Raw genomic sequence first — 22645 nt, 5'->3', positions numbered from 1 at the left:
TGAGACAACTGAAAATACAGGCAAGAATAAGTATGTGATCCTGGAGAGTTAACGACCTAACTTGTTCTAGAGCTCAATTCTGTCCTCAACTGCTGACTCATGTATCAGAAATATCTCCAGCAGGAAGGCTGCATTCCAGTGGTCAACACTGGGGCAATGATGTTGCATAAGAGCCCATGCAGACACTGCTGGTTGCTTATCCAGTATCTGACCTCATCTCCTTTGCTGTTAGAGCCCTGATTTCTTCATGGGTGAAGATACTCACCTATGCGACATTTGCCACCAGGGTGGTCGTGTGACCTAGCTTGGGCCAAGTGGAAATCTATGAGACTTAAAAAAGGACTGAATCAATGGCATGAGTCTTTTGCTCTTCATACTTCCGAGCTTGCTTTCTTCTTAAAAGTCAGGAAACAAATGTTTGTAGGTACAGGATCCGAGTCATAATCATGAGGACAAAAGCCACGGGCGAGGCTGGTGCTGCAGGAGACCTGAGCCGTCCTGGTTTCTGGATGGTGGCCCTGAGCAGGTGCACAAGCCTTACATGCCATCTTTGGGCTTCTTGTTACTGAGGAAAACACCCCCCTGCTTCTCAACTAAACGGCTGTAGTTGTTGGTTTTGTTCTGTGTAGCTAAAAGGGTAGATGGCCTGAAACACAGCATACCCAAAGCTGAAACAGCATGCCCTTCCCAGCTGCTCCTCAGGTTCTTTTCTCTCCAGTTGCCCAAGTGGGCACCTTGGAGGCGGTCCTCAGTCCCTCCTTCCCTCCACTCCCAGGAGCCGTGAGCCCTGTTCCCCTGGTGCTGCCGCAGGCACACTGAGGACAGCCTCTGCTCCACGGCCCCGCCCAGTGCAAGTGCAGCCACTAGCGCCTCTGGGGAACCAGTCGTGCAGCCTCTGACTTTGGGGACATCCAGGCTCCCCATGGGGCTTCCCAGGTGGCGCTAGTGGTAAAGAAGCCTCCTACCAATGTAGGAGACATAAGAGACCCTGGTTCGATCCTGGGTCGGGAAGATCCTCAGGAGGAGGGCATGGCAACCCACTCCAGTATTGCCTGGAAAATCCCATGGATAGAGGAGCCTGGCGGGCCATAGTCCATAGGATCACAAAGAGCCAGACACAACTGAAGTGACCTAGCACACACGCACACAGGCTCCCCGTGGTTTCAGAGGACAGGAGGATATCCCTAGTTAGGGATACTGCCTTGGCAAATTCCTGCCCAGCTCCACCGGGGGATGCTTTGTGACTGAACTCCTGGTTCATCCTTCCGACCAGGACAGGTCCAGTGGAGAGTCTGGATTAGGCACCAGCATTTATCATTAAATTCATATTCTGTTGTTTCTGTTCATATCTCTGAAAACTACCATAATATCACACTTGTATTTTCCAGTCTCATGTTGTATTAGGAGGGGAAGTGGTGCAAGTTTGAGAGTCATAGGCACCTGGGGCCGTAGGTGCTTAATTTTGAAGTAGTACCTGCTGTGTTGGAGCAACTACTGAGTCCTTTTGTTTCACCTCCTAAACACTGCTCTAGTCAGTCTATTTATCTATGTCCCCATTGGTGCTACCCCACCAAGAACAGCTCACCCCTTGCATAGATTATCTATGTGCTTCCTAACTGCTGCCTTTTTTTTCCAAACACATATCCCCTCTTTTTTAGATTTCCTTCCCATTTAGGTCACCACAGAGCATTGAGTAGAGTTTCCTATGCTGTACAGTAGATTCTCATTAGTTATCTATTTCATGCATAGTAGTATATTTGTAGATTAGTCCCAATCTCCCAATTAATCCCCCCTTGGTAACCATGAGTTTGTTTTCTACATCTGTGATTACATCTGTGATCCTATTTCTGCTTTGCAAATATGTTAATCTCTACCGTTTTTCTGGATTCCACATATAGGTGATGTATTTGTTTTTTCTCCTTCCGACTTCCTTCACCCTGTATGACGAGCTCCAGGTCCATCCACATCTCTGCAAATGGCGCTAATTCATTTCTTTTTATGGCAGAGCAGTATTCCATTGTATAGAGGTACCATGTCTTCTTTATCCATTCCTCTGTCTACGGATGTTTAGGCTCCTTCCATGTCCTGGCTATTGTAAACAGTGCTGCAGTGAACACTGGGGTGCATGTATCCTTTCAAACTATGGTTTTCTCTGTATATATGCCTAAGAGTGGGATTGTGGGGTCAAATGGTAGCTCTATTTTTAGTTTTTTAAGGAACCGCCGTACTCTTCTCCATAGTGGCTGTACCAATTTGCAGTCACACCATCAGTGCAGGGGGGTGCCCTTTTCTTCACACCCCCTCCAGAATGTATTGTTTGTAGGTTTTTGATGATGACCAGACTGAGGTGATACCACAGTGTGGTTTTGATTTGTATTTCTCTAATAATGAGTGATTTGAGCCTTCTTTCGTGTATTTGTTGCCAGTTACATGCTTTCCTTGGAGAAATGTCTATTTAGGCCTTCCTCTAATTGCTTCTAATGGCTTTCCCCACAATCAAGTTGGCTTCCTCATAACCCACACCCCCTGCCACCCACATTCCCAGCCATCCTGTGGCTCCCTGCTTCCAATGACAACGTTTCCCCACCGCTTTCGGGATGAAGGCCAACCTCCCTGGCCTGCGGTGCCACGGCCTTCCTGGAGAGGCCTCCCCCGGCTGCTTCATTTCTCACTGATGCTCTCTAGGCCTTCCTGGAGAGGCCTCCCCTGGCTGCTTCATATCTCACTGATGCTCTCTATTTGCCACACCGCAGCCCCACTGAACAATTCACGTCAGTGACTCTGCGCTCTGTTGTATCTCCAGGACCTTGCCAATACCGCCCTCTCCCCTCTCACATCCTTCACCTTCTCCCAGCTCCCCTTCATTCCACAACCCCCACCCATGCTCCAGATTCTCCTTCAGATCCACTTCTACAGGAGGTCATCTCTGGTCTCCAAGTCGCAGTGACCACCTGTCCAATGAGCTCCAAGAGCACGTGTTCCCACATCGGAGCCCGGACTCGAGTCAGAGAGCCCCGCGTTTGCATCCAGGGTTAGCTGCTTGCTTGCTGTGTGATCTCGGATGACTTGCCCTTTTAGGCTGTCTCCTCATCTATAAAAACAGGAATAAGGAATTCCCTGTCGGTCCAGTGGTTTGGACTCTGTGTTTTCACTGCCAAGGGGCCCAATTTGATCCCTGGTCAGAGAACTGAGATCCCACAAGCTGTGTGGTAAGGCCAGTTAATAAATAAATAAAAACAAAAACGGGAGTGACAGTAGTGAGAGTGAAAAGTGAAAGTCGCTCGGTGGTGTCCGACTCCTTGCGACCCCAATAGACTATACAGCCCACGGTATTCTCCAGGCCAGAATACTGGAGTGGGCAGCCTTTCCCTTCTCCAGGAGATCTTCCCGACCCAGGGATCGAACCCAGGTCTCCCTCATTGCTGGCAGATTCTTTACCAGCTGAGCCACCAAGGAATTACCTCTTACTGCTTCCGTGTAAGTTAAATGAGATCGTGTATGTGATTTCCCAAGTTTTAGTGAATGGAACACAGTAATTAATAAATGATTTTTACTATCGTGTAACTGTCTGTAAAGCATTAGCTTGTGTCTTATGCACTCAGAACAGCTTTTGTACCTGGTCTGTCAGAAAACATAATATATCCTCAAGAAGTACTTGCTGAGTGAATGGATGGTCAGAAGGAATATTCCCACACCATCTTTTCCCTCATTTTAAAAGGGAAAAGTTTAATTCTATTTCAAAACAGAACTGAGTCTTTCTTTGAACTAAGTGGCCTGTCAGGAGCTTCACGTATATCAACTCATTTAATTTTCATCACCACTCTAAGGGGTAGCTGTCAGTCTTATTTTATAGGTCAGAAGATGATGTCATAGCCACACCAATAATAAAGAGCGGGACTCTGACTTGAATGGACTCCAAAGGTGTCAAATATTTGTCACTAGAAAAATACACCCTCCCTCAGCTTCCATCCTGAAGAAAAGGATGGACGCACGTGTGGGAGACCTATCAAACCTGTATGCGCAGCGTTTCAGAGCTGCTCTGCTGGCTGGCTGTGCAGCTGAGGGCGCAGTTGTGAAGAGGTCTCTGGTTCATTATTGGGCCCACTTCCACATGGGTTTAGACAGTGAGTCTTTGGGAGGATGTTTGTTCACAGCATGGGTGTGGCTGTATGTGTACACACCTGCTGGATACCTGGGCTGTAAGCAAGCACACGTGTAGCTCATGTTGAGGGACCAGCTGCACATAGAAACTACAGAAGGCCTGGGAAGGCCTAAATACACATCTCAAGGGGAGCTTCTTTGCAGCCAGGGAGCCCCACGTCGGGATGAGAAGCAGGAAGTGACTCCGTGACCTTGACCAGCTGGGTTTGGTGCCAGGGCTGAGAATCAGAGGAAAACTGGGTGTTGGCAACCTCCATCTTCCATTCGTAGGCTTTGTCCCCTGCTGACTGTCACCCAGGTTCAGGGTGTGATTTGGAAGGAGGAAGTTTAGAAGGAAATCAGTAGTTGTTGCTAGAATTGAGGATTTGGTACCCCTGTACCCTCAGCCATCCCAACATTCAGGCTGCAAATGAGACGCACTTTCCTCTAAGGGAATGTACCTCAGGGATGTGCTAGAGGGTGAGGGGCTGGCTGGTAAATATTTTATTGATACTGAAATTAATTTCAAACCTGCCTTTAGCATTCATACAGCCAGGATTGAAAAAGCAAATTGTTACTGTCTGGGAACGATGGGAGGCCGGGCCCCCAAATTACTTCAGTTAATAAACCCAGACAACCGCACACCAGCCGCCCTGCCTTCTTCCATCTGTCTATGAGTTCAGCCGGTCTCTCCAGTGTTGTTTGCCTGGTGGATCGCTTTGGCTGTGAGCAAGGACACGTTTGTGAAAGTCAGGTTAGAGACTGGCATTGTAGTGAACTAACTGGTGATAGACCAAAAAGGAGGTTCAGGGATATGTGAAATTCAGACTGAGTTAAGATCTAAGAAGCCTCAGGGAAGGAGGTGCGAGAAGGAACCCAGATTGCAGGGGTGGAGAGGCAGGAGGCAGGGCCACTACTGTGAATACAGAGACCCACAGCGCTTGGTGAGGAGAGGAGCTGATTTAGGTCAGGGTCTGGAAGTGGCATAATCCACAACCTAGAACTTGAGTGTTGGGAGGGCTGAAAATACATGGGTATAAAATCCTCAATTCTAGCAACAACTATTGATTTCTCTATGAAACTTCCTGCTTGCACATGACACCCTGACCCTGGATGACAGTCAGCAGGGGACAAAGCCTATGAATGGAAGATGGATGCTCTAAATATGGCCAACATTGGCAACATGGTAAGGCAAATAAATGAACAAGACCTCTCTCAAAGGGTTAACTAATAGCACACCCAGCAGCTAACTGAATAAGGAAATGTGTGCTTCATTTTCCCAGCCCATATTTCAAAATGTTCTGTTGCAATTAGTATCTGTGAAAGATAAGTTATCTCAGCCTTCCAAATAAACTATCAATTATTAACTGATCTGTGGATCCCAGTACTTTATGAGTTACTGTAGTAGTGGTGTCTGAGTGGGCTGCCTCTTCCTTCTGCTGACACAAGTCACTCCCATATCTTTCTATCATCCAGGCTGATTAATAAAGGGAAATCTGACTTCTTCAAAATGTGCCCCCCGATAACTGGCATACACAGCGAGTACCATGCTCACCTGTGTTTTTAATCAGATTTCAGTGAATAGTGAGTTTCGTGGGAAAAAATGGGATTGTGCCAAGAGCGGAAGCTAGGTCACACAAACACCGCTCCTCACCTTGTGAAATGGTTGGCTATCCTGGTTTCAGGTTTTGCTTCAGTGATAATTTTCATTGCTGACTTTTCAAACTGTGGGGTGGGGGAGGGGAATAGGATACAAATGCAGAACCAGCGTATCTACAGCTTTTGCACAGACCAGGAACCGAAAGTAAGGGTCTTTGTGTGTAGGACAGGGTAACCAGGACAGAAACATGGAACCAGGATAGCCAATCATTTTACAAAGTGAAGGAAAGTCCCATTTTCCCATGGGATTCAAAAACCATCGAAACCTGATAGAAACAGGTAAGCATGATTATAGCAACTTAAACTACATCTGAAATTATTGGTAGCTTACTGAATTTGTAAAATCAGTCATCTCCTTAAAAGTTGAAAAAGAGACTTCCTTTATTTTATTAATAACTGTGCTAAACTGAGAGTAGAAAAAGCAAAGAATGAAGCATAAACACGTTTATGCCCAAACTGAGGTCTGATATTCTCTTTGTTAGAGTTCATCTTTCCTTTGTTCTTCAGAATCAGTTAGGTTGGTTCATGGTTTGGTTGTTAATGTGAAAGAGGACTGGAAGACATACACTGTCTCAATCTTCAAACATGTGAAATGTCATGTATGAAACGAGATGCCAGTCCAGGTTCAATGCACGATGCTGGATGCTTGGGGCTGGTGCACTGGGACGGCCCAGAGGGATGGTATGGGGAGGGAGGAGGGAGGAGGGTTCAGGATGGGGAACACATGAGAAATAAAGGAATAAAAAATTAAAAAAAAAAAAAAAAGAAAATCGACTTGATAGCTTTTATTTTTGGTTAAGGGTTTTTTGTTGCTCAAAACCAATCAATGGGGGAAAAAAAGAACTACAATTTCCTTTATGCAAAAGCTTCTGATTTGCCCCATTCACTTTCAAAATTCCAAAGACTGCAAGAAGGAGCAGGAAAAAAAAGCTGACAGGTCAGTTTTGCACTTTGAAAATTTCTCTGTGGAAATGTGGCTTAAATTTGAAACTGCACAGCGCCTCCATTTTCAAATCCCTCATCTCTTTTGAGCCACTTCTTTCTATTTATATAACTTCAGGATTCGAATGCCTTTGGCTAACTAAGGAAAGTGGGAAAGTGAAGGGAATATAGAGACCACCACCAGAGAGGAGAGTTTTAAAACTTTACTCTGTACTAAGGCTGGACTGGAGTGATCCGTGGGCAGTTATTGGCTGGTTGGAAAAGCCCGACACCTTGTGGCCACGGTTAGTACTACAGCTGCCTCTTTGACACGGTGCCCCAGTTTGTACTCTTCCTAGGGGCTTCCTCGGGTACAGTGGCATAAAAGGTGTGTATGCTATATGTGTAGATTTTTTGGGGGAGGACTTTTTAAAATTGAAGTATAGTGGAATTTGAATATTTCAGGTGTACAGAAAAGTGATTCAGTGCTACGTATACACATTATATACGTATGTTCTTGCTCAGATTCTTTTCCATTAAACATTATTACAAGATATTGAATATAATTCTCTATGCTACACAGTAGATCCTTGTTATTTATTTTATATAGAGTAGTGTGCATCTGTTAACCCCAAATTCCTCATTTATTCCTCCACTCCCTTTCTCCTTTGGTAACCATTGAATTTGTTTTCTATGTCTTTGAGTCTGTCTTAGATTCCATGTATAAGTGATATCTATGCTAATTGTCTTCCTGTGACTGACGTCACTTAGTATGATGATCTAGGTCCATCCGGGTGGCTGCCAACGGCATTATTTCACTCTTCATTAAGGCTGAGTGATATGCGATTGTACATATATTTCACATCTTCTTTATCCATTCATCTGTTGTTGGACATTTAAGTTTGGATTTTTCAAACATTTTTTCATCTTATACCTGTCTCAGTATCTCCACTGAGTCACAGTTTTTGATCAGAAAGCAGGAGACATGCTCAGAGCCTCCATTTTACAAGCAGGAGATGTTTATTTTGTTACCAAACAAAACTGGAGGGAACATCAACTCAGTATCATTTCCTATTTTTAGCCTTAGAAGAAAGAGAAGTTGGAGGACCAGGGTAGGGCATTCCATGTGCTTTCAAAAAACCCATGAAATGTTATTTTTATAAGTTAAAAGTGAAGGAAATTGAGAGACAAGTTTGTAGGGGAATGAGAGCATGCGTGCTAAGTCACTCAGTCATGGCTGACTCTTTGTGACCCCATGGACTATAGCCCACCAGGCTCCTCTGTTCATGAAAATTTCCAGGCAAGAATAATGGAGTGGGTTGCCATGCCCTCCTCCAAGGGATCTTCCTGACCCCGGGATCGAACCCACATCTCTTATGTCTCGTGCATTGGCAGGTGGTTTTTTTTTGTTTTGAACCACTAGTGCCACCTGGGAAGCCCCAGGAATGATTACAAAATGGGTTTTATTTCCAGCTCTGGTTCTGTCACAAACCATATATGATCTCAGGGAGGTCATTTACCCTCCATGGCTTTCATTCCAACAAAGCTAGGAGATCGGACCAGCTCATTTCCAAGGTTCTCTCTGGCTCTAAACCTCTGTGGTCTGCCCATGGCTGCTCCTCACCAGCTGTGCTTCTGGGAGCACAAACTGGTTTTTATCTTTACCCATCATGCTTCTGGTCCTGAGATCACCGAGCTTAGGTCATCCATCCAAGTCTTCAATGGCCTGTGTCTTTGAGAGCCAACATTCGAATCAACCCACAGAAACACACTGATCTTTCCTAGTTCACTTGACATCCATTAAAGAACTGAATGCATTGCCTTCATCAAACTGTTAGAAGAAAAAATTTTTTCTTTGGCAAGTGATACAAACTCGATCTGGAATCTCTAAATAGGTCCTTATCTTACCCTCTTTTAGTCTTAGAGGTTTTATGATGACCACAGATTTCATTTGTCATCCTTTTGACTTTACTTCATTGTTATGTAGCTCCAGGGTCTTGATCTTGATGGTATGAAGACTGGCCGCCATTAGGACTGCGATGTAATCATGCCATCATTCGGTAGAACCTCAAGTAGCATTACTTTTGAAGATATGACAATGAAGACAAAAGCCTTCATACCAAAGACTTACAGCTCAAAAGGGTAGGCAGAAGGATGTCAGCACAGAGACCTGAGACCAAATCAGCTTGGGGGATGTTGCTTGGTAAATCCTGAAGGATACGTGTGAGTAGCTAAGCATGGAAGGGCTGAGGTGGGGGAGGGGACTGCTTCTGGGAAAACTCGTTTCAGTGAAATAAGAATTTCCCAGCACCTACTCACTGTTTTCAGTGATTTGGCTTCTTCTAACCTCAGATAGGTCAGATTTGGAGGATATCTGATTCTAACCCAATATATTTCTTTTTAAAAAATTTTAAATTTATTGTATTCAAGTCAATTTACAATGTTGTGTTAATTTCTGCTGTACAGCAAAATGATTCAGTTATATATATATATATTCTTTTTCATATTCTTTCCCATAATGGTTTATCACAGGACATTGAATATTCCCTGTGCTACTCGGTAGGAACTTGTTGTTTATCCATTCTAGATAGACTAGTTTGTACATTCATTCCAAACCCCCAATCCTTCCCTTCTACTTGCCTCCTCCTTGGCAATCACTGGTTTGTTCTCTACATCTGTGAGTCTTCTAACCAAATATATTTCTAAACTCAATTTACTCAGCAGTATTCAATTTGGGGGAGTCACATGTCCTCGTGTATAGCTGATGTACGTACTTCTAGAAACTTGGGGTAGATCCTTGGACATTTTAGCCCAGTGATGTCAATCCTATAGGTTCATCCAACACACATGCCTGAAATCAGGAAAGGGGCCCCCTGGCGGGTTTAGTTGCAGTGAAATAGGGCAGAAGGGTTGAAGGTTTAAGGATAAGGTGGAATGATTTGGGGATGCTTTGTTTAGCAAAAGAAGGCAGGCAGATTCTCTGGTGACTGTGAAGCTGGGGAGGTCCTAGCCAGACGAGGACTTCAGATCATTCTCCCCCCAGTCCTTCAACCTTCCCCTGAACTGCTCAGTAAGATGGTCTTGAGCTATTTCATGCTATTTCAAGTACAATAAAAACTTTCTTAATCTGCGTTCACTCGCCCACTTCTCTGCAAAACTGACTGGTGAGTGCTGCAGGGTGCTGAATGCTCAAGTCTTTCTCTAGATCCCTCAATCACTTCTGCTCCTTGTTAATTATAATTATATAAATTATACATAAGCCAAAGAGACACACATTTCTATTGCTTTGCTTTTCTTGGTATGAACATGTATTATTACTTTTATTAAAAATTGTAATTTATTTTTGGCTTTTTTTTTTTTGGCTGTACCACGTGGCATGTGGGATCTGTTCCCTGACCAGGGATCAAACCCATGTCCCCCCTGCATGGAGACCATGGACTCTTAACCACTGGACCACCAGGGAAGTCCCAGTTTTGGTTGTATATTTGACTTACAATGTTGCATTTGTTCCAGATGTATTTAGTGTTCAGGTGTTTCAGTGATTTAGTTATCTATCTCCCAATCTATATTCTTTTTCAGATTCTTTGTTATTATAAGATATTGAATATAGTTCCCTGTGCTATACAGTTGGTCCTTGTTTATCTGTTTTATATGTAGTAGTGTGTATCTGTTAATTGCAAACTCCTCATTTATCCCTCCCCCACCAACAATTAATTTCAAAACTTTTATTTTTTTGGCTGCAGCCATGTGGCATGCGGGATTCCTTAGTTCCCTGACCTAGGGATTGAAGCCATGCCCCCTGCAGTAGAAGCAGTGTCCTAACCACTGGACTGCCAGGGAAGTTCCCTACTATCTTTTAAGGCTCACCAGTTCATCTGTATTTGTCTTTTCTCGTATCTCCTGATCGCACAGGTACTAGATTCTCTTTGCATGCCATTGGGTTACCTGGTTCCCAGCTTCTTCCATTTATGATATGATAGCCAGTCTTCAATCTCTTGTCAATATGGAGTGGACTTGCAATCTTCATAATCTCTTCAGACAAGTTTCCTTCTGCTTCATGAGGATGGGGAAGAGTGTCTGGAAAGCCATGCACTAGGTTCAACTCACTAAGGAACCAATGCCAGAAGAACAACTTTTAAAATTTCTTTATTTATAGACATTTCAGAACCACTGAAATCAATGACAAATTTTTTTTAGACACAACATAACCATGTTTATCTTGAGGTACACATTGGGCCCATAGATAATGCTCTGGAAACAGTGCAACTGTTAACTGGTAGTTAACCCCAGGTTCCAAGCCAAGAAACTGTAAAGATGGTTACAAAATTCTTCGAAAAGAATAAACCATTTCCATTTAAGTCAAGGAAAACGCCCACATTTTTGATGGAGTTCAATTTTTAGGCTTAGCTTAAACAGTATTTTAAAGGGAACTTCATATGAGAATGGGAGAAGATGTTTATAGTTAAGAAATGATCTGAGCCTTACAACATGAGGTTGGAAACAAGAAATTCATAATCCGATAAGTTCATTACAAAACTCATAGCCTTAAAATTAAGAGCAGCAAAATTACAGAAGATATTTGTACAGTTTTACCGCAAATCACGTTTACCCTTTGTTTCTGGCTTTCACAAGGAGACAAATGTTCAAACACCAAGTTCTGAAGACTAAAGGACGTGACTGGCTAAGAAGTAGCCATCAGCATTCCACAAGATCCACAGCCCCACCCTGTAAAAGTCCTACTTTCCATTATTTGCCCTCTGGCCATTGTATTTTTCTTGCCCCAGCAGTTTGGTGCCATTATGAGAAAAATAGTGGGAATTGGTATAATGGTGGTAAGTTTCTGAAAGTCTTGTGTGTCCAACAATAGATTTCACTTTTGTGGTGGACTGAAGTTGAAATTTCTTTGAACAGTTCGCTAGGGTCTTTGGAGAACTGTCTGCTTTACCAGTTTGTTATTCAAAACGTTAATCTCACACTCTTTAGGCATGATGAGTAGTGACTTGTGTGTGACACGGAGTGTTGGTTAAATGATGGACCCTCTATTCACCCACACCCACTCCCTGAACTGCTCGAGGAGTCGTGTGGACAACATGCAGTTGGTTCTGGAATGTCACCAGACAGTGTTCACCCATGTGTCTGAAAACAGTTGGAATGGACAGTCATAATATTTCCCCATAAGATTGTTTTATTTCTACATGAGACAAGAATAAACACTGCAATTTAGTCGAATGGGCAGCTCGCTGCAACTTCATAAACTTGAACGGCATATGTGGGTTGAAAGGGTCTCAACGTAAATTTCACAGTTCATAAAGTTGAGCGGCTCAACTTAAAAGAGAGAGAATATGCAGGCGTTTACGAGATGCTGAGAGGGAACTGACCTGTGAGTGCTTGAGTTCGCCCTCCCTGTGTGAGTCAGGCCCACATTTTACATTTTCGCTGCTCGGTTTGATTTATTGCTGAGTTTCCTTTCTGATGGGGGTCGTGATGATTTTGGCCATGAATTTAAGGAGGACCCCAAATAAGAGTCCTGTTTGGACACTTTCTCCCAGGCCGTGGAGTCAGTGCACAGACTGTGAGGCATCTGCCAGAGATGTCCTGTCCTGACTTGGTTGGTTAGAAACGATTCTGGGTGTGAGGGTCTCTCTACACCACTTTTCAATGCAAAATCGCAGCTCAAGAAGGGGAAGGGCTGTCTCCTTCCTACCCCTGTTCTGCATTTCTTGTCATGATTCTCTGTGGCTATGCAAGCCTTGTCTAGTCAGGGTGCCATGTGGCTTCAGACATGCCAGAAGATACTTATTAGCAATTAAAACAAAATTTCAGTCAGTAAAAAAGAACACTAGCCAGTCGGGCTCTGAGATGTTTTGAGTCTCCAACGCTTTCCAAGTTTTGATGATCTTGTAGTGTTTCTTTGATACTCCTTTCCTAGAAGCTGCCATTTTTCCCATCTGTGGCTTTTTGAAAGACAGAGCACACTTAACTGTCCCTATATCTAGCTGCTCGGAAGATTTCACGTTTCTCTTACACAGACTCAGTCTCAACAACTGTGGTTTTAAATATAAACATTATGAGTTCCAAGAGGGCAGGAACTGTCCTTGATAGCAACCTGTCAAGTCATCCTAGCATGGTGCCCAGCACACAAATGATGCTCAGTGAATTGTGAGTGTGTGACTAAAAGGCCATGTCGTCCCTGCCCTCAAGGAGTCTCTACGTTGCCATCAATATAAACGCAACATACATAAGCCAAGACAAAAAAAAAAAAGCAGAAGGAACTTTTTTTTTTTTTCCAAAGGAAAAAAAAAGATAAAAAGAATCAGTTGTTCATGTGGGGCGACCTTCATAGTAAACTCAAACCTACTTATTCCTCCCTCCTGAATTGAGAACGGTGTCTGGGCGTAAGGATTCACGAATGGGTTCAGCAAGATTTTGTCAGAGAAAACTTGCAACTATTCAACAGCCTCCTGTTTTTAAAGAAAGGTTCTGAGAGGTTAACTTTACCTAAGGGGTTGCCCCTGGCACTGAAGGATGGTTTCCCAACAGGAAAAGTCTAAGTGCAGTACTGGAAGCTTCTATACAGACTTGTCAGTTACTTATGAAGAGGTGACCCAGCCTGACAAGTTTTACAGGGTATTCTTTTTATGGGGTACTTTTAACCTAGAGTATTTGCATTTTGAGAGACATATGAAGGGAAAGAGGCTTTATTTAAAAAAAAGATTTAAGATGGAAAATGAGACAATGTATCAATTCACCTCAGTTCTAAACAATGAGATGGATTAAAAATATCTTTCATGGCAGGAAATGAAGCCATATTGAACAGGTCTGCAACACTAGAACTGGTGGGTTTTGTCTTTCCACTGGTGGACTCATTTTGATGAGCAGGAAGAGCAGATAATAACATACAAGCCAATCCTGACACCTGGGTGGCTGTCTGTCCATCTGGAATGTGGGGACAGACTTCAGGAAGGCAGGGCTGAGGATGATAACCTGTTCGGAGATGGAAAATGTTTCTAAGATTCATATGCCTTCAAAAAGTCAACAATTATATTGATGCCATCGTATTTTGGAATAGTTAATCATGTTTGGCAAAAACTGTCAGACTGGGTTCTAGAACTGTTGGAATGAAAGTATGGTAAATCATGTATTTTCTCTGGACGAGAGGAAAGAAGAGGTTTCTGAACTAGACAAGTACTCTTATTGATGCTCTAAAAAATGATGCAACAGACGTAGCACAGATCAAAGCAGAGGGTGGTGTGTCTGACTTCCGAGCGCTCCTAAAGCACAAAGCATGTTGAACATGAGACATGGCTCTGAAAACTGCTCTCCAGACCCCAAATAACCAGATACCGGGAGAAGAACACCCTCAAACCCGAGAATTATCACTCAACAGAAATGATCAGTTCCCCAGACATGAATGGGCACAGGAGTATTCTATGCAAAACCCAGCCTGTAACAGGTTTAAAATTCAACTTAATTCTTCAGTACAGACTCTCTACTGGTTTGTTCCAAGTTTTCCATGCTGGAGCCTGATAAGACCGAGCTTCGAGGGACAGGATTCTGAGAATCTTTGACATCATTCTGTCCACTCTTCCTAAGAGTCGACTTAATCAATGGCCCCAAACTTTCAGTGGATATTTGAAAGTGAACAGATGTTACCTAAAAGATCAGACTCATAGGGATGTTGAAAACATACATTTGTATCATGTCTAGATAAATATACATACACATATAGAGTCTGGGTATTTTTTCTCTGCTCAATAAAATTAGCAGCTACAGATAAATTGTTGTGGTCATGATTTATTATTTCTAAGGACGTCTTATATCCTCTACCAGCACAAGACTTGATAAAATGCCTTTTGATGAAAAGATCCCATCAAGCACATAACACTGCATTGTCATTTCATATTACTAACATTTTCAGGCACAAGAGGAAAACAATTAGCACTGAGCAGTCCAAATAACAGAGCACAGACTAGAGTTAATTGTCTGAAGTTGATTCTCCCAGAGGAGGGAATTGTTCAAGTGTGTGTGTGTGTGTGTGTGTGTGTGTGTTTAAGATTTCTTGTGTTTCTCAGCTTTGGCTATTTTGTAAATAAATATCAGACCTTCTTGCATAAACCTACTTGGGTAAGAAGTATTTCTCTGAACATGCCTTTTGTCTTTTAGCAGCTGTTGAGTGTTGAGTGACGTACAAGGCACACCTCTAAGTGTTCTGTACAGCATTTTTATTGATGTACAAAATAGCCTGTTCACCATTCAAAAATCATAATCTGCATAGTAAGAGTTCTCTCTTATCCCTATTTACAGCGAAGGTTTTTAGTGCAAAAAAAAAAAAAAAAAAGAAAGAAAGAAATCCATGAAACCGTGTCCCAGCCAGTCCCATCTAGCACAACGGGGTTATCAGTTTTGCTCCATGCCAGCTGGGCTTATTTGGCTATATTTTGGGTCTCCAGCCATTAATGAACTGCAGAATTTTCTTCACCTGCAGTTTGCTCAGTTTGAAATCCTCCGAGAGGATTTCTTCTGTGAGCTGAACGAGCAGATTGCCATCGATCTTCTCGGTCACGAAGAACACGATGACGTCCTCCGACAGCCCGATGAACCGCAGGGACTTGGACACCTCTTCGACCGAGAGTCCCGACAGGTCGGCGGGCGGCTGCCACGGGGACCCGTCGCCGCAGGAGCGGGGGGCCAGCTGCAGGTGGATTGGCGACGAGAAGGGGTAGGGCGTGGAGAGGAGGTCCTGCGCGCCCTTCTGGATGAAGTACGCGTCCTCGGACAGGTCCGGCGACCCGGACTTGGGGGCTTCCTCAGCACCGTCGATTTGCAGGGGCAGAGGCGGGGTGTCCGGGGCCGCTTTCTCTTCCAGCGGCCTCGGGGCCCGGGGGGGCAAGGCGGGGCAGGAGCTGCTCTGCTTGGCCGGCCCGCCTGCCAGGCTCCTGTCACCCGAGCGCTCCAGGCAGTAGCTGGCCGACTTGGGACAGCCCGCGGGCTCCGCGGGGCCCGGAACAGGCGGGCTGGTGGCCAGCTCGCGGCCGTCCAGCTCGAAGGCGGCCGGGCAGTTTCTCTTGGGCGTGCCTGGCGTCTTCTGTCGGGGGTAACTGTAGCTGCGGCTCGGATCCAGCAGGAAGTCGCTCCTGGTGTGGGTCTCCGACGCTCCCGAGTAATGGTTTGGCCACGAGAGCCTGGAGGACAGAGCTTCAGAAGGGGGGCTGCCGCACGGGGACTTGGGGTCCCCGGAATCTGCCTTCACTCGGTTACACGGGTAGCAGGACACGGGAGCGCTCTCGGGGGGGCTCGTCTCACTTTTAGTGACGCTGCTTAAAAGCCAAACACACAGAGAGAGGGGTGAGTGAGAAAGTGATAGTGAACATCCAGCCTAGCTTTAGCCTATCGATGTCAGTTTTGAGTAGAAAAATGCTAGGAAGCAAATATTTCTTATCATGAATTCAAAAAAGTATCTACTTAACCTCACTTTTTTTTTTTTAATTTAAAGAATCTTTAAAGTACTAAAATACATCAGTAACTATGGATATGAAGATACTGATTTAATAAGCTACAGCAGAGATGGCAAATAGATTTTTAACCACAAGAAAATCATTTGTTAGTGAGTGCCTGGATCTTCGTGAAGAGAAAAATCTTTAGTCCTGTTCGGGCTTATCACCAATAGGGTCTGATTAGTGACGTCTGCAGTGGGCAAGGGGGGCGTGAGGGAACAGATAGTGGGTGTCTCGTGCTACAGTGGCGGGACTACATCACCACCACCGATGACCTATCCATCCAAGAGGGTGTGAGGCTGGAAGAAACGTTTCAAATACAGTGCTTACACGAGCCTTGATTTCTGCACAGTTAACACCAGCATAAAGATTTAAGTGTCCAGCGAACAAAAAACACCTGCCAAGGAGAGCTACTGTAACCCATCAGGAGCATGTGTGATCCCCTGCAGCTCTGGGGCCCTATCTTCAGAACAACCATGAAACCCGAGTGCGCTCAGACTGGGTGACCGAGGTGGGGTGGGGTGGACAGTGGGTGGAACCGAGTCCGCCTCTTTGGGAGAAGAGAAGAGGCACATTCACGGCTGACCTCGCGCTTTCACAGCCTGACCAAGAGAAGCAGGTAGACCTAAGTTTGTTTCTCTAGACATAAGAAACAGTTGACAGTTACATAGAGAGAGATATAATGTAATATAATGAAAGATTTCTAAAAAAAAAAAAAAGTTCTCAGCCTGTGCCAACCATGGAATGAGCCACACTGCAGAAGCATTTGCTCAGGGCACCAGGAGGATGGAAATGGAAGACGGTCTGCCAGTGATGGTCAGGAAGGGACCCCGGCTCTGGGTGGAAATTCAGAGTGGAGGCAGAACCCCTGTGACTCCCCGTCTCCCTGGAAGTTGCTGTCTGCTCGGCTGAAGTCAGAATGGAGGGCAGCATTGGCTAGGCTTTATCACCGAACCCCGCACAGACTCTACAGTCTGCTCATGCCACTGGCTCTTCCATCCTAGCTCAGAACCAACAGGGTCTATGCTCGTCCAGTAAAAATAAAAAGAGAAAAAGCTGCCTTTCCTGTCACCGCGAAGAGGGGCCGGCTCCCTGACACTGTCTGCAAGGACCGGGGGCCTTGGCTGCTGAGGGCACCGTGGGGGAAGTGGGCGCTGGCATAGGACTTACATGTCGTGCAGCCCTGAAGAATAGTAGGACAAGGTGGGGCTGGGCGAGCGAGTCTGCGGCCGCGCCGGCTTGGCTGTGCGAGGAGGGACCGAGGGGCTGGTGGACTGAGGCTTTGCGCTGCGGGGCGGGACCGGCGGCGCGTTCAGGAGCCGGCACTCTTCCCGGACCTGGCGCAGAAGAGAACACGCGGGGTTAGCGACACGCGACCCGGAGGGGCCTGAGGCTGCTCTGACGCGACACCAGCTGCGATGGACGGAGGGGAGGGGTGACCTGAGCCGACAGGGGGCTGCTAGACGTGGATTGATTTTGCAAGAAACCAGTTTGGCAAATGCTGCTGAAACGTGGCAAGTAGAGGGGAAGGACAGCCCAGGGAGGGCGCAGGTGATCCATGGCGACGCAGAAAAGAGGAGCAGGAAGAAAGTAAGGGTGTAAGAGATCTTACTAGAGGATGCCATTCTCCCAGGCAGTGGTGTTTCTTCACTGTTCAAGCTGAATTCGACTTGATCCAAACCTTAGGGGCAGAGCCAACCTTGTCTAGTGGAAAAGCTCCTCCAGGGCTTCTCACGGGTAAAGGTGCACCTCAATCCCCTGGGGATCTTGTTTCTTGCAGATTCAGTAACCAAGGGTGGGGCCTGAGACTCTGCATTTTTCTAACAAGCTCCCGGGTGATGCGGACCGGGCTGGACCACAGACCGTACATACTCTGAGAAACAGGGCGGCAGATGGTGGAATGAGGCAGCTCTCCAAATCCCCAAAATAGTACTGTGTATAAGAGCTGCCTCTGCCTCTCTCACTCTCCCTTCATCTTCCCACCAGAGAGGAGGCAGGTGACCCGTGCCAGCAACAGCCTGCCTTCACCCCGGCTTGTTGGCGATTCACAGCCGGCATTCAGAACATGGTTCTTTATAATGAAGATATTTTACGTACTTCTCTGTGTCAGACAGCAGGGGGCAGTTTATACCTGGTTCAGCTACTCTACCCTTAACTTCATAGATAAAAACTGAGCCGATTCTGGCTCAAAAAAAAAAAAAAAAAAAAAGGAAAGAAAAAGGCTTTGCCTGCTTTTAGGCTGTGTTTCCACCTTTTTTCCCCCACCTTTTCCTTGACTCCTCCATCTCAGGGGCCCTGGGGTAATGAAGACAATGAAATAACAGCTCCCATTAGCTTTTGGTTTGGAGTTTGCTTAAGACCAAATGAGACGGGCTCCTGTTACATCACGTTGGCTACCACCTACGCTGCACCCGGCCTCGAACTGGCTTCCAAGGCCTGATTCACTTGCAGTAGAAATCCAGCCATTAAGAACAGTTATGTGACCCCGGGTGACCCGGCAAATCTCAACTCTAAGCAAAATGGAAGCCATTAAAAGTCTCATCCATTGGCATTTCTCCCTGGGCCTGCTCCCACCCAGAGGACCCACCAGATACAAGTTTTCATCTCAGCAGCTCTTAGGCTGAAACAAAATATTCAGAGCAGTGGATTTTCTTCAACAGCTGCAGGCTTTCCCCTTTTGAGCTTTTCTTAAGAAGGTGGTAGTGGAGGAAATGAGGTTTGCATAAGGAAGAGAGAGGCTTGTAAGCTGGCCCAGGGGGGCTCTTGCCCCACTTTGGGGTCTTCTGCAGAAGCTGAGAACCAACCAGGAGAGTGAAAAGCTCTGGTTGGGGTGCTCCCCTCCCTGAGTTTTGGAAGCATGGGCTGATTACAAAATAAGTAAAATAGTGTTTCCACCTTGCTGCTGCCGCTAAGTCGCTTCAGTCGTGCCCGACCCTGTGTGACCCCATAGATGGCAGCCCACCAGGCTCTGCCGTCCCTGGGATTCTCTAGGCAAGAACACTGGAGTGGGTTGCCATTTCCTTCTCCAGTGCATGAAAGTGAAAAGTGAAAGTGAAGTCGCTCAGTCGTGTCTGACTCTTAGTGACCCCATGGACTGCAGCCTACTAGGCTCCTCCACCCATAGGATCTTCCAGGCAAGAGTACTGGAGTGGGGTGCCATTGCCTTCTCCGTTCCGTCTTGATAGCAAACTGTAAAGTAGCCAACTGTGTCTCTTTTCTTTCTTAAGGAATGTCTTTAGAGTCTAGGGTGGATGGGTGTAACGTCTATAGATGTGCCTGGTTCTGTTTATGCTAGAGTGATAAGAATCAAGGAAAACGTGAGAGGATAAGGAGTCTGTTAATTTTTTTGATTTTAAAAATAGTCACGTTTCAATATGGAATTAGAGAGAAGTATAAGGGTTAAGGCTGAATCTGATTTAGAAATTTCTAAATTTTGGAATTCGTTGTTAAATACACTTAATTAGGGATCGTTGACTTAGATGTCAATGATGATATGCTAAGATGTCAATTACAATTGCATTTTAAAAATGTATTTATTTTTAAGGTAAGGGTATGACTTTACAATATTGTGTTGGTTTCTGCCATAGGATCATTGGCTGATCCAGGTCTAGGAACACAGAGAAGCAGCCACGTGCAGTTGAATTTGACCTCTGGGAAGCCCTCTCTTCTCATAAGGTTCCTGACAGCTGCTTCTGCCTCCTCCTTCCCTAACTGGGCAGTCAGTCCTTAGAGCTTCCCCACAGGTTGGGGGTACAGAGAATACTATTAATAAAAAGTTATTTGTAGGTGACAGGGCCTGGTAAGGTGAACTTGGCTGACCGAGAGCCTTTCCAGCTGAACTCCAAACAGCACCTGAAATACGGAAAGCTCCTGAGATGGCCACATGACTCCTGAAAGGAATTCAAGAACAAAGGTGTGAGTGTGTGTGAGAGTGAGAGAGCTTCTTACCCTTGGGATCTGATCAGTGAGGAGATACTAACATGAAGCCAGAAAAAAAAAGAGTTCTTCCCTTGTGATGAGAAGGCAGTGTTGTTAAGTCACTTCAGTCGTGTCTGACTCTTTGTGACCCTGTGGACTACAGCTTGCCAGGCTCCTCTGTCCATGGGATTCTCCAGGCAGGAATACCGGAGTGGGTTGAGAAGGCAGTTTGGGTGTAATCACGTGACTTCAAGAACTAGGCTTATCTGAAACCCATTTCGGAGACAAAGGTAGTTAAAACAAAACCTGACTTCAAAGGGACCCCGTCCTGGATGAGAACTGAGCTGTAATGCGGTGGAGGCATAGATTAGTGCTTCACCCAGCAGGTGTGGGAGGGCAGCCCGTCGGGGGGTGAGCCCCGCTTACAGCTCTGCAGACAAATGCATCTCCACGGGTTACTCTCAACTTGTGGCTGCAGATGTGGGTGCTCGAGGGAAGTTGGACAGCAGTGTATTTTATGGGAAAAATTATATATGCGTTGGGGTTCCGAGGTTACGTATCACAGGGTTTATGGTGCCATCTTACTTCCTAACTCTTACATCCTTTCAACAGAAATCATTCTACTTTCCTTTGGATTTAATTCATCATGGGACATTTGTATCCAAGGGAAACGTAGCTGTGGCTTGAAATGTATTTCATCTGACAATAAAAGGTAATTTACAAGACCGGATGGCCAATCACCCTATTTCCAGTTTTCCCTCATATTCCGTTTCATGTTGAAGTGCTACATTTTCAGCACATTCCTTCTAAAAGTCTCAGCATGTGGCTTTCATCATGTTACTTCCCATCTCCAGGGGCCCCTCTGACTATTGGACAAAGTCCAGCTTCTCCTGCCTCCCATGGAGGCCTGCAGCAGTCTTTCTAGTGATTTCTTCCCATCTGGTGCCATCTTTCTAGTATTTCCCCTGCTCTCCTCTGTATGAACACACAGGTCCCTCCAGTGGGGCAGGTTCAGTGTCATCTAAACTTATTCCTTGTACTTTCCTGTCTGTCTGTGCTTTAGTTCCAACTCCCCCCCCCCCCCCCCGACCCCCATCACTGCCTAAGGCCCAGCCTAAGCGTTACAGGTGCGGTTTGGGACCGTCACACACAGCCATCAGCACTCGTCACTGCGTCTGAACTCTGCACAGATGCCGTCTGTATTTACTCACTCTCCATGTATGCTCAAGGAGCCTGAAAGTGGACATGCTGGGGCCATCGGCGTTGTTCTTACTGCTCTGTGGGTGGCAGAGTTTGGGGACTTGACACCCCTGGCCCAATGTGTCACCTAGAATGGCAGGCAGAGGTTACTGGATGTCACCAAACTCAAAGCACTTTTATTTTTATATGGATACCATAAGAATGTCTTTTATATTTTTATGTGGAAACTGCTATTGATAAGTCATCTGGGCTACATGTTAATTTGTGTGTGTGTGTGTGTGTCTTCATATTGGTATCAATTTAGGGGAAAAAAAGGCGTGTAGCAGACCTGGGCTAGGTGACCACCATCAACTCCGCCACCGCTAACCTGGGCGTGGTATCGGTGAAAATGACAGTTCTTTCTGAACTGGGAAATGCTGTGGCTTCATTAGGGAAGGGTGGGGAGGAGGGGAGAGGTATTTGGATGACCAAGAATAAGCTCTCTAACGCTGGTGCTAAGCGAGGAGATGGCATTGTGTCTGAGGCAGGTATTATTATTACCTATCATAGATTATGGGTGACTTTTGCCTACTGGTGGGTGATCTCTGGTGATGAGCAGCTTGAGTGTTTACAGCCAAGCTCCTGGCACCTGGTTATGATGGGGGTCAATCCACAGTATGAATTCAGGGCGAGCAAACTCCCACCCCGTACCCAGAGCCTGGCTTTACCAGCACTTCTCTGGTCTAAAGCCTTTCTTTCCAGCAGTCTCCCCCGTGCCCAGCACAATTGTCTCATCCTTGCCCCTTTACAAGTCTTGTCCCTTTTCTACAGCAATGTTCAATGATCCCATCTTATCAGAGATAAGATACACTGCCCTGAAGTAAGACACTTCTCCCCAGGGTTCAAGGTGCAGACTGCCAACCCAGGGCTAATCAGCAGATTTATTGAGAGGATGAATAGTGAGCTCCACCCTTTCTAGAACCGTCACTTCTCTCTAGTCTATGAAGCATATGTTCAGCGAGGCATAGGCAAAGTGACTCTCTAACACAGAGAGTTCCCTAGTGGGATTTGAAGGAGGCTGTGGAAGGTGCCCGTCCTGGGACTAACAGCCAGACCACAGGGACCATCTACTCCCACTGCCCCTAAAAGTCTGAAGAACATGCATCACTTCCCCTTTTCCTACAAACATGAATTCCATTTACAACTGACTTGTTCAGTTCCGTGCTGGGTGCCCATACAGGTTCACTGAGCTGCTGTGGAGTAGGGCTGACGAGAACGAGGAGCCCCTGCAATTAGCTGGGAGGGGGGTGATGGAGGCCAGTGCATGACAGATA

At 45.7% G+C, this 22645-nt stretch overlaps 1 protein-coding gene across 2 annotated transcripts in view; it reads right to left on the bottom strand.

Moving 5' to 3' along the window:
* Positions 1–10850: 10850 nt before the first annotated feature.
* The window catches only part of GAREM1 (GRB2 associated regulator of MAPK1 subtype 1), a 236513-nt gene continuing 224718 nt past the window's right edge, over positions 10851–22645 (bottom strand). The window contains exons 5-6 of one of the 2 annotated variants that reach the window (XM_027526327.1): positions 17385–17551; positions 10851–16037 (exon numbers count right to left, since the gene is read on the bottom strand). In XM_027526327.1, the coding sequence (XP_027382128.1) occupies positions 15152–16037; positions 17385–17551 (1053 nt within the window). In that variant the 3' untranslated portion in view covers positions 10851–15151. The remainder of the gene's footprint in view (positions 16038–17384; positions 17552–22645) is intronic. The other variant, XM_027526329.1, reaches the window with a different exon arrangement.

This window comes from Bos indicus x Bos taurus, chromosome 24 (genome assembly GCF_003369695.1).
Source record: "Bos indicus x Bos taurus breed Angus x Brahman F1 hybrid chromosome 24, Bos_hybrid_MaternalHap_v2.0, whole genome shotgun sequence".
In the NCBI taxonomy this organism is placed as follows: domain Eukaryota; kingdom Metazoa; phylum Chordata; class Mammalia; order Artiodactyla; family Bovidae; genus Bos; species Bos indicus x Bos taurus.
Note: the sequence above shows the minus strand (reverse complement) of the source record. Positions and strands in the feature narration are given on the sequence as shown.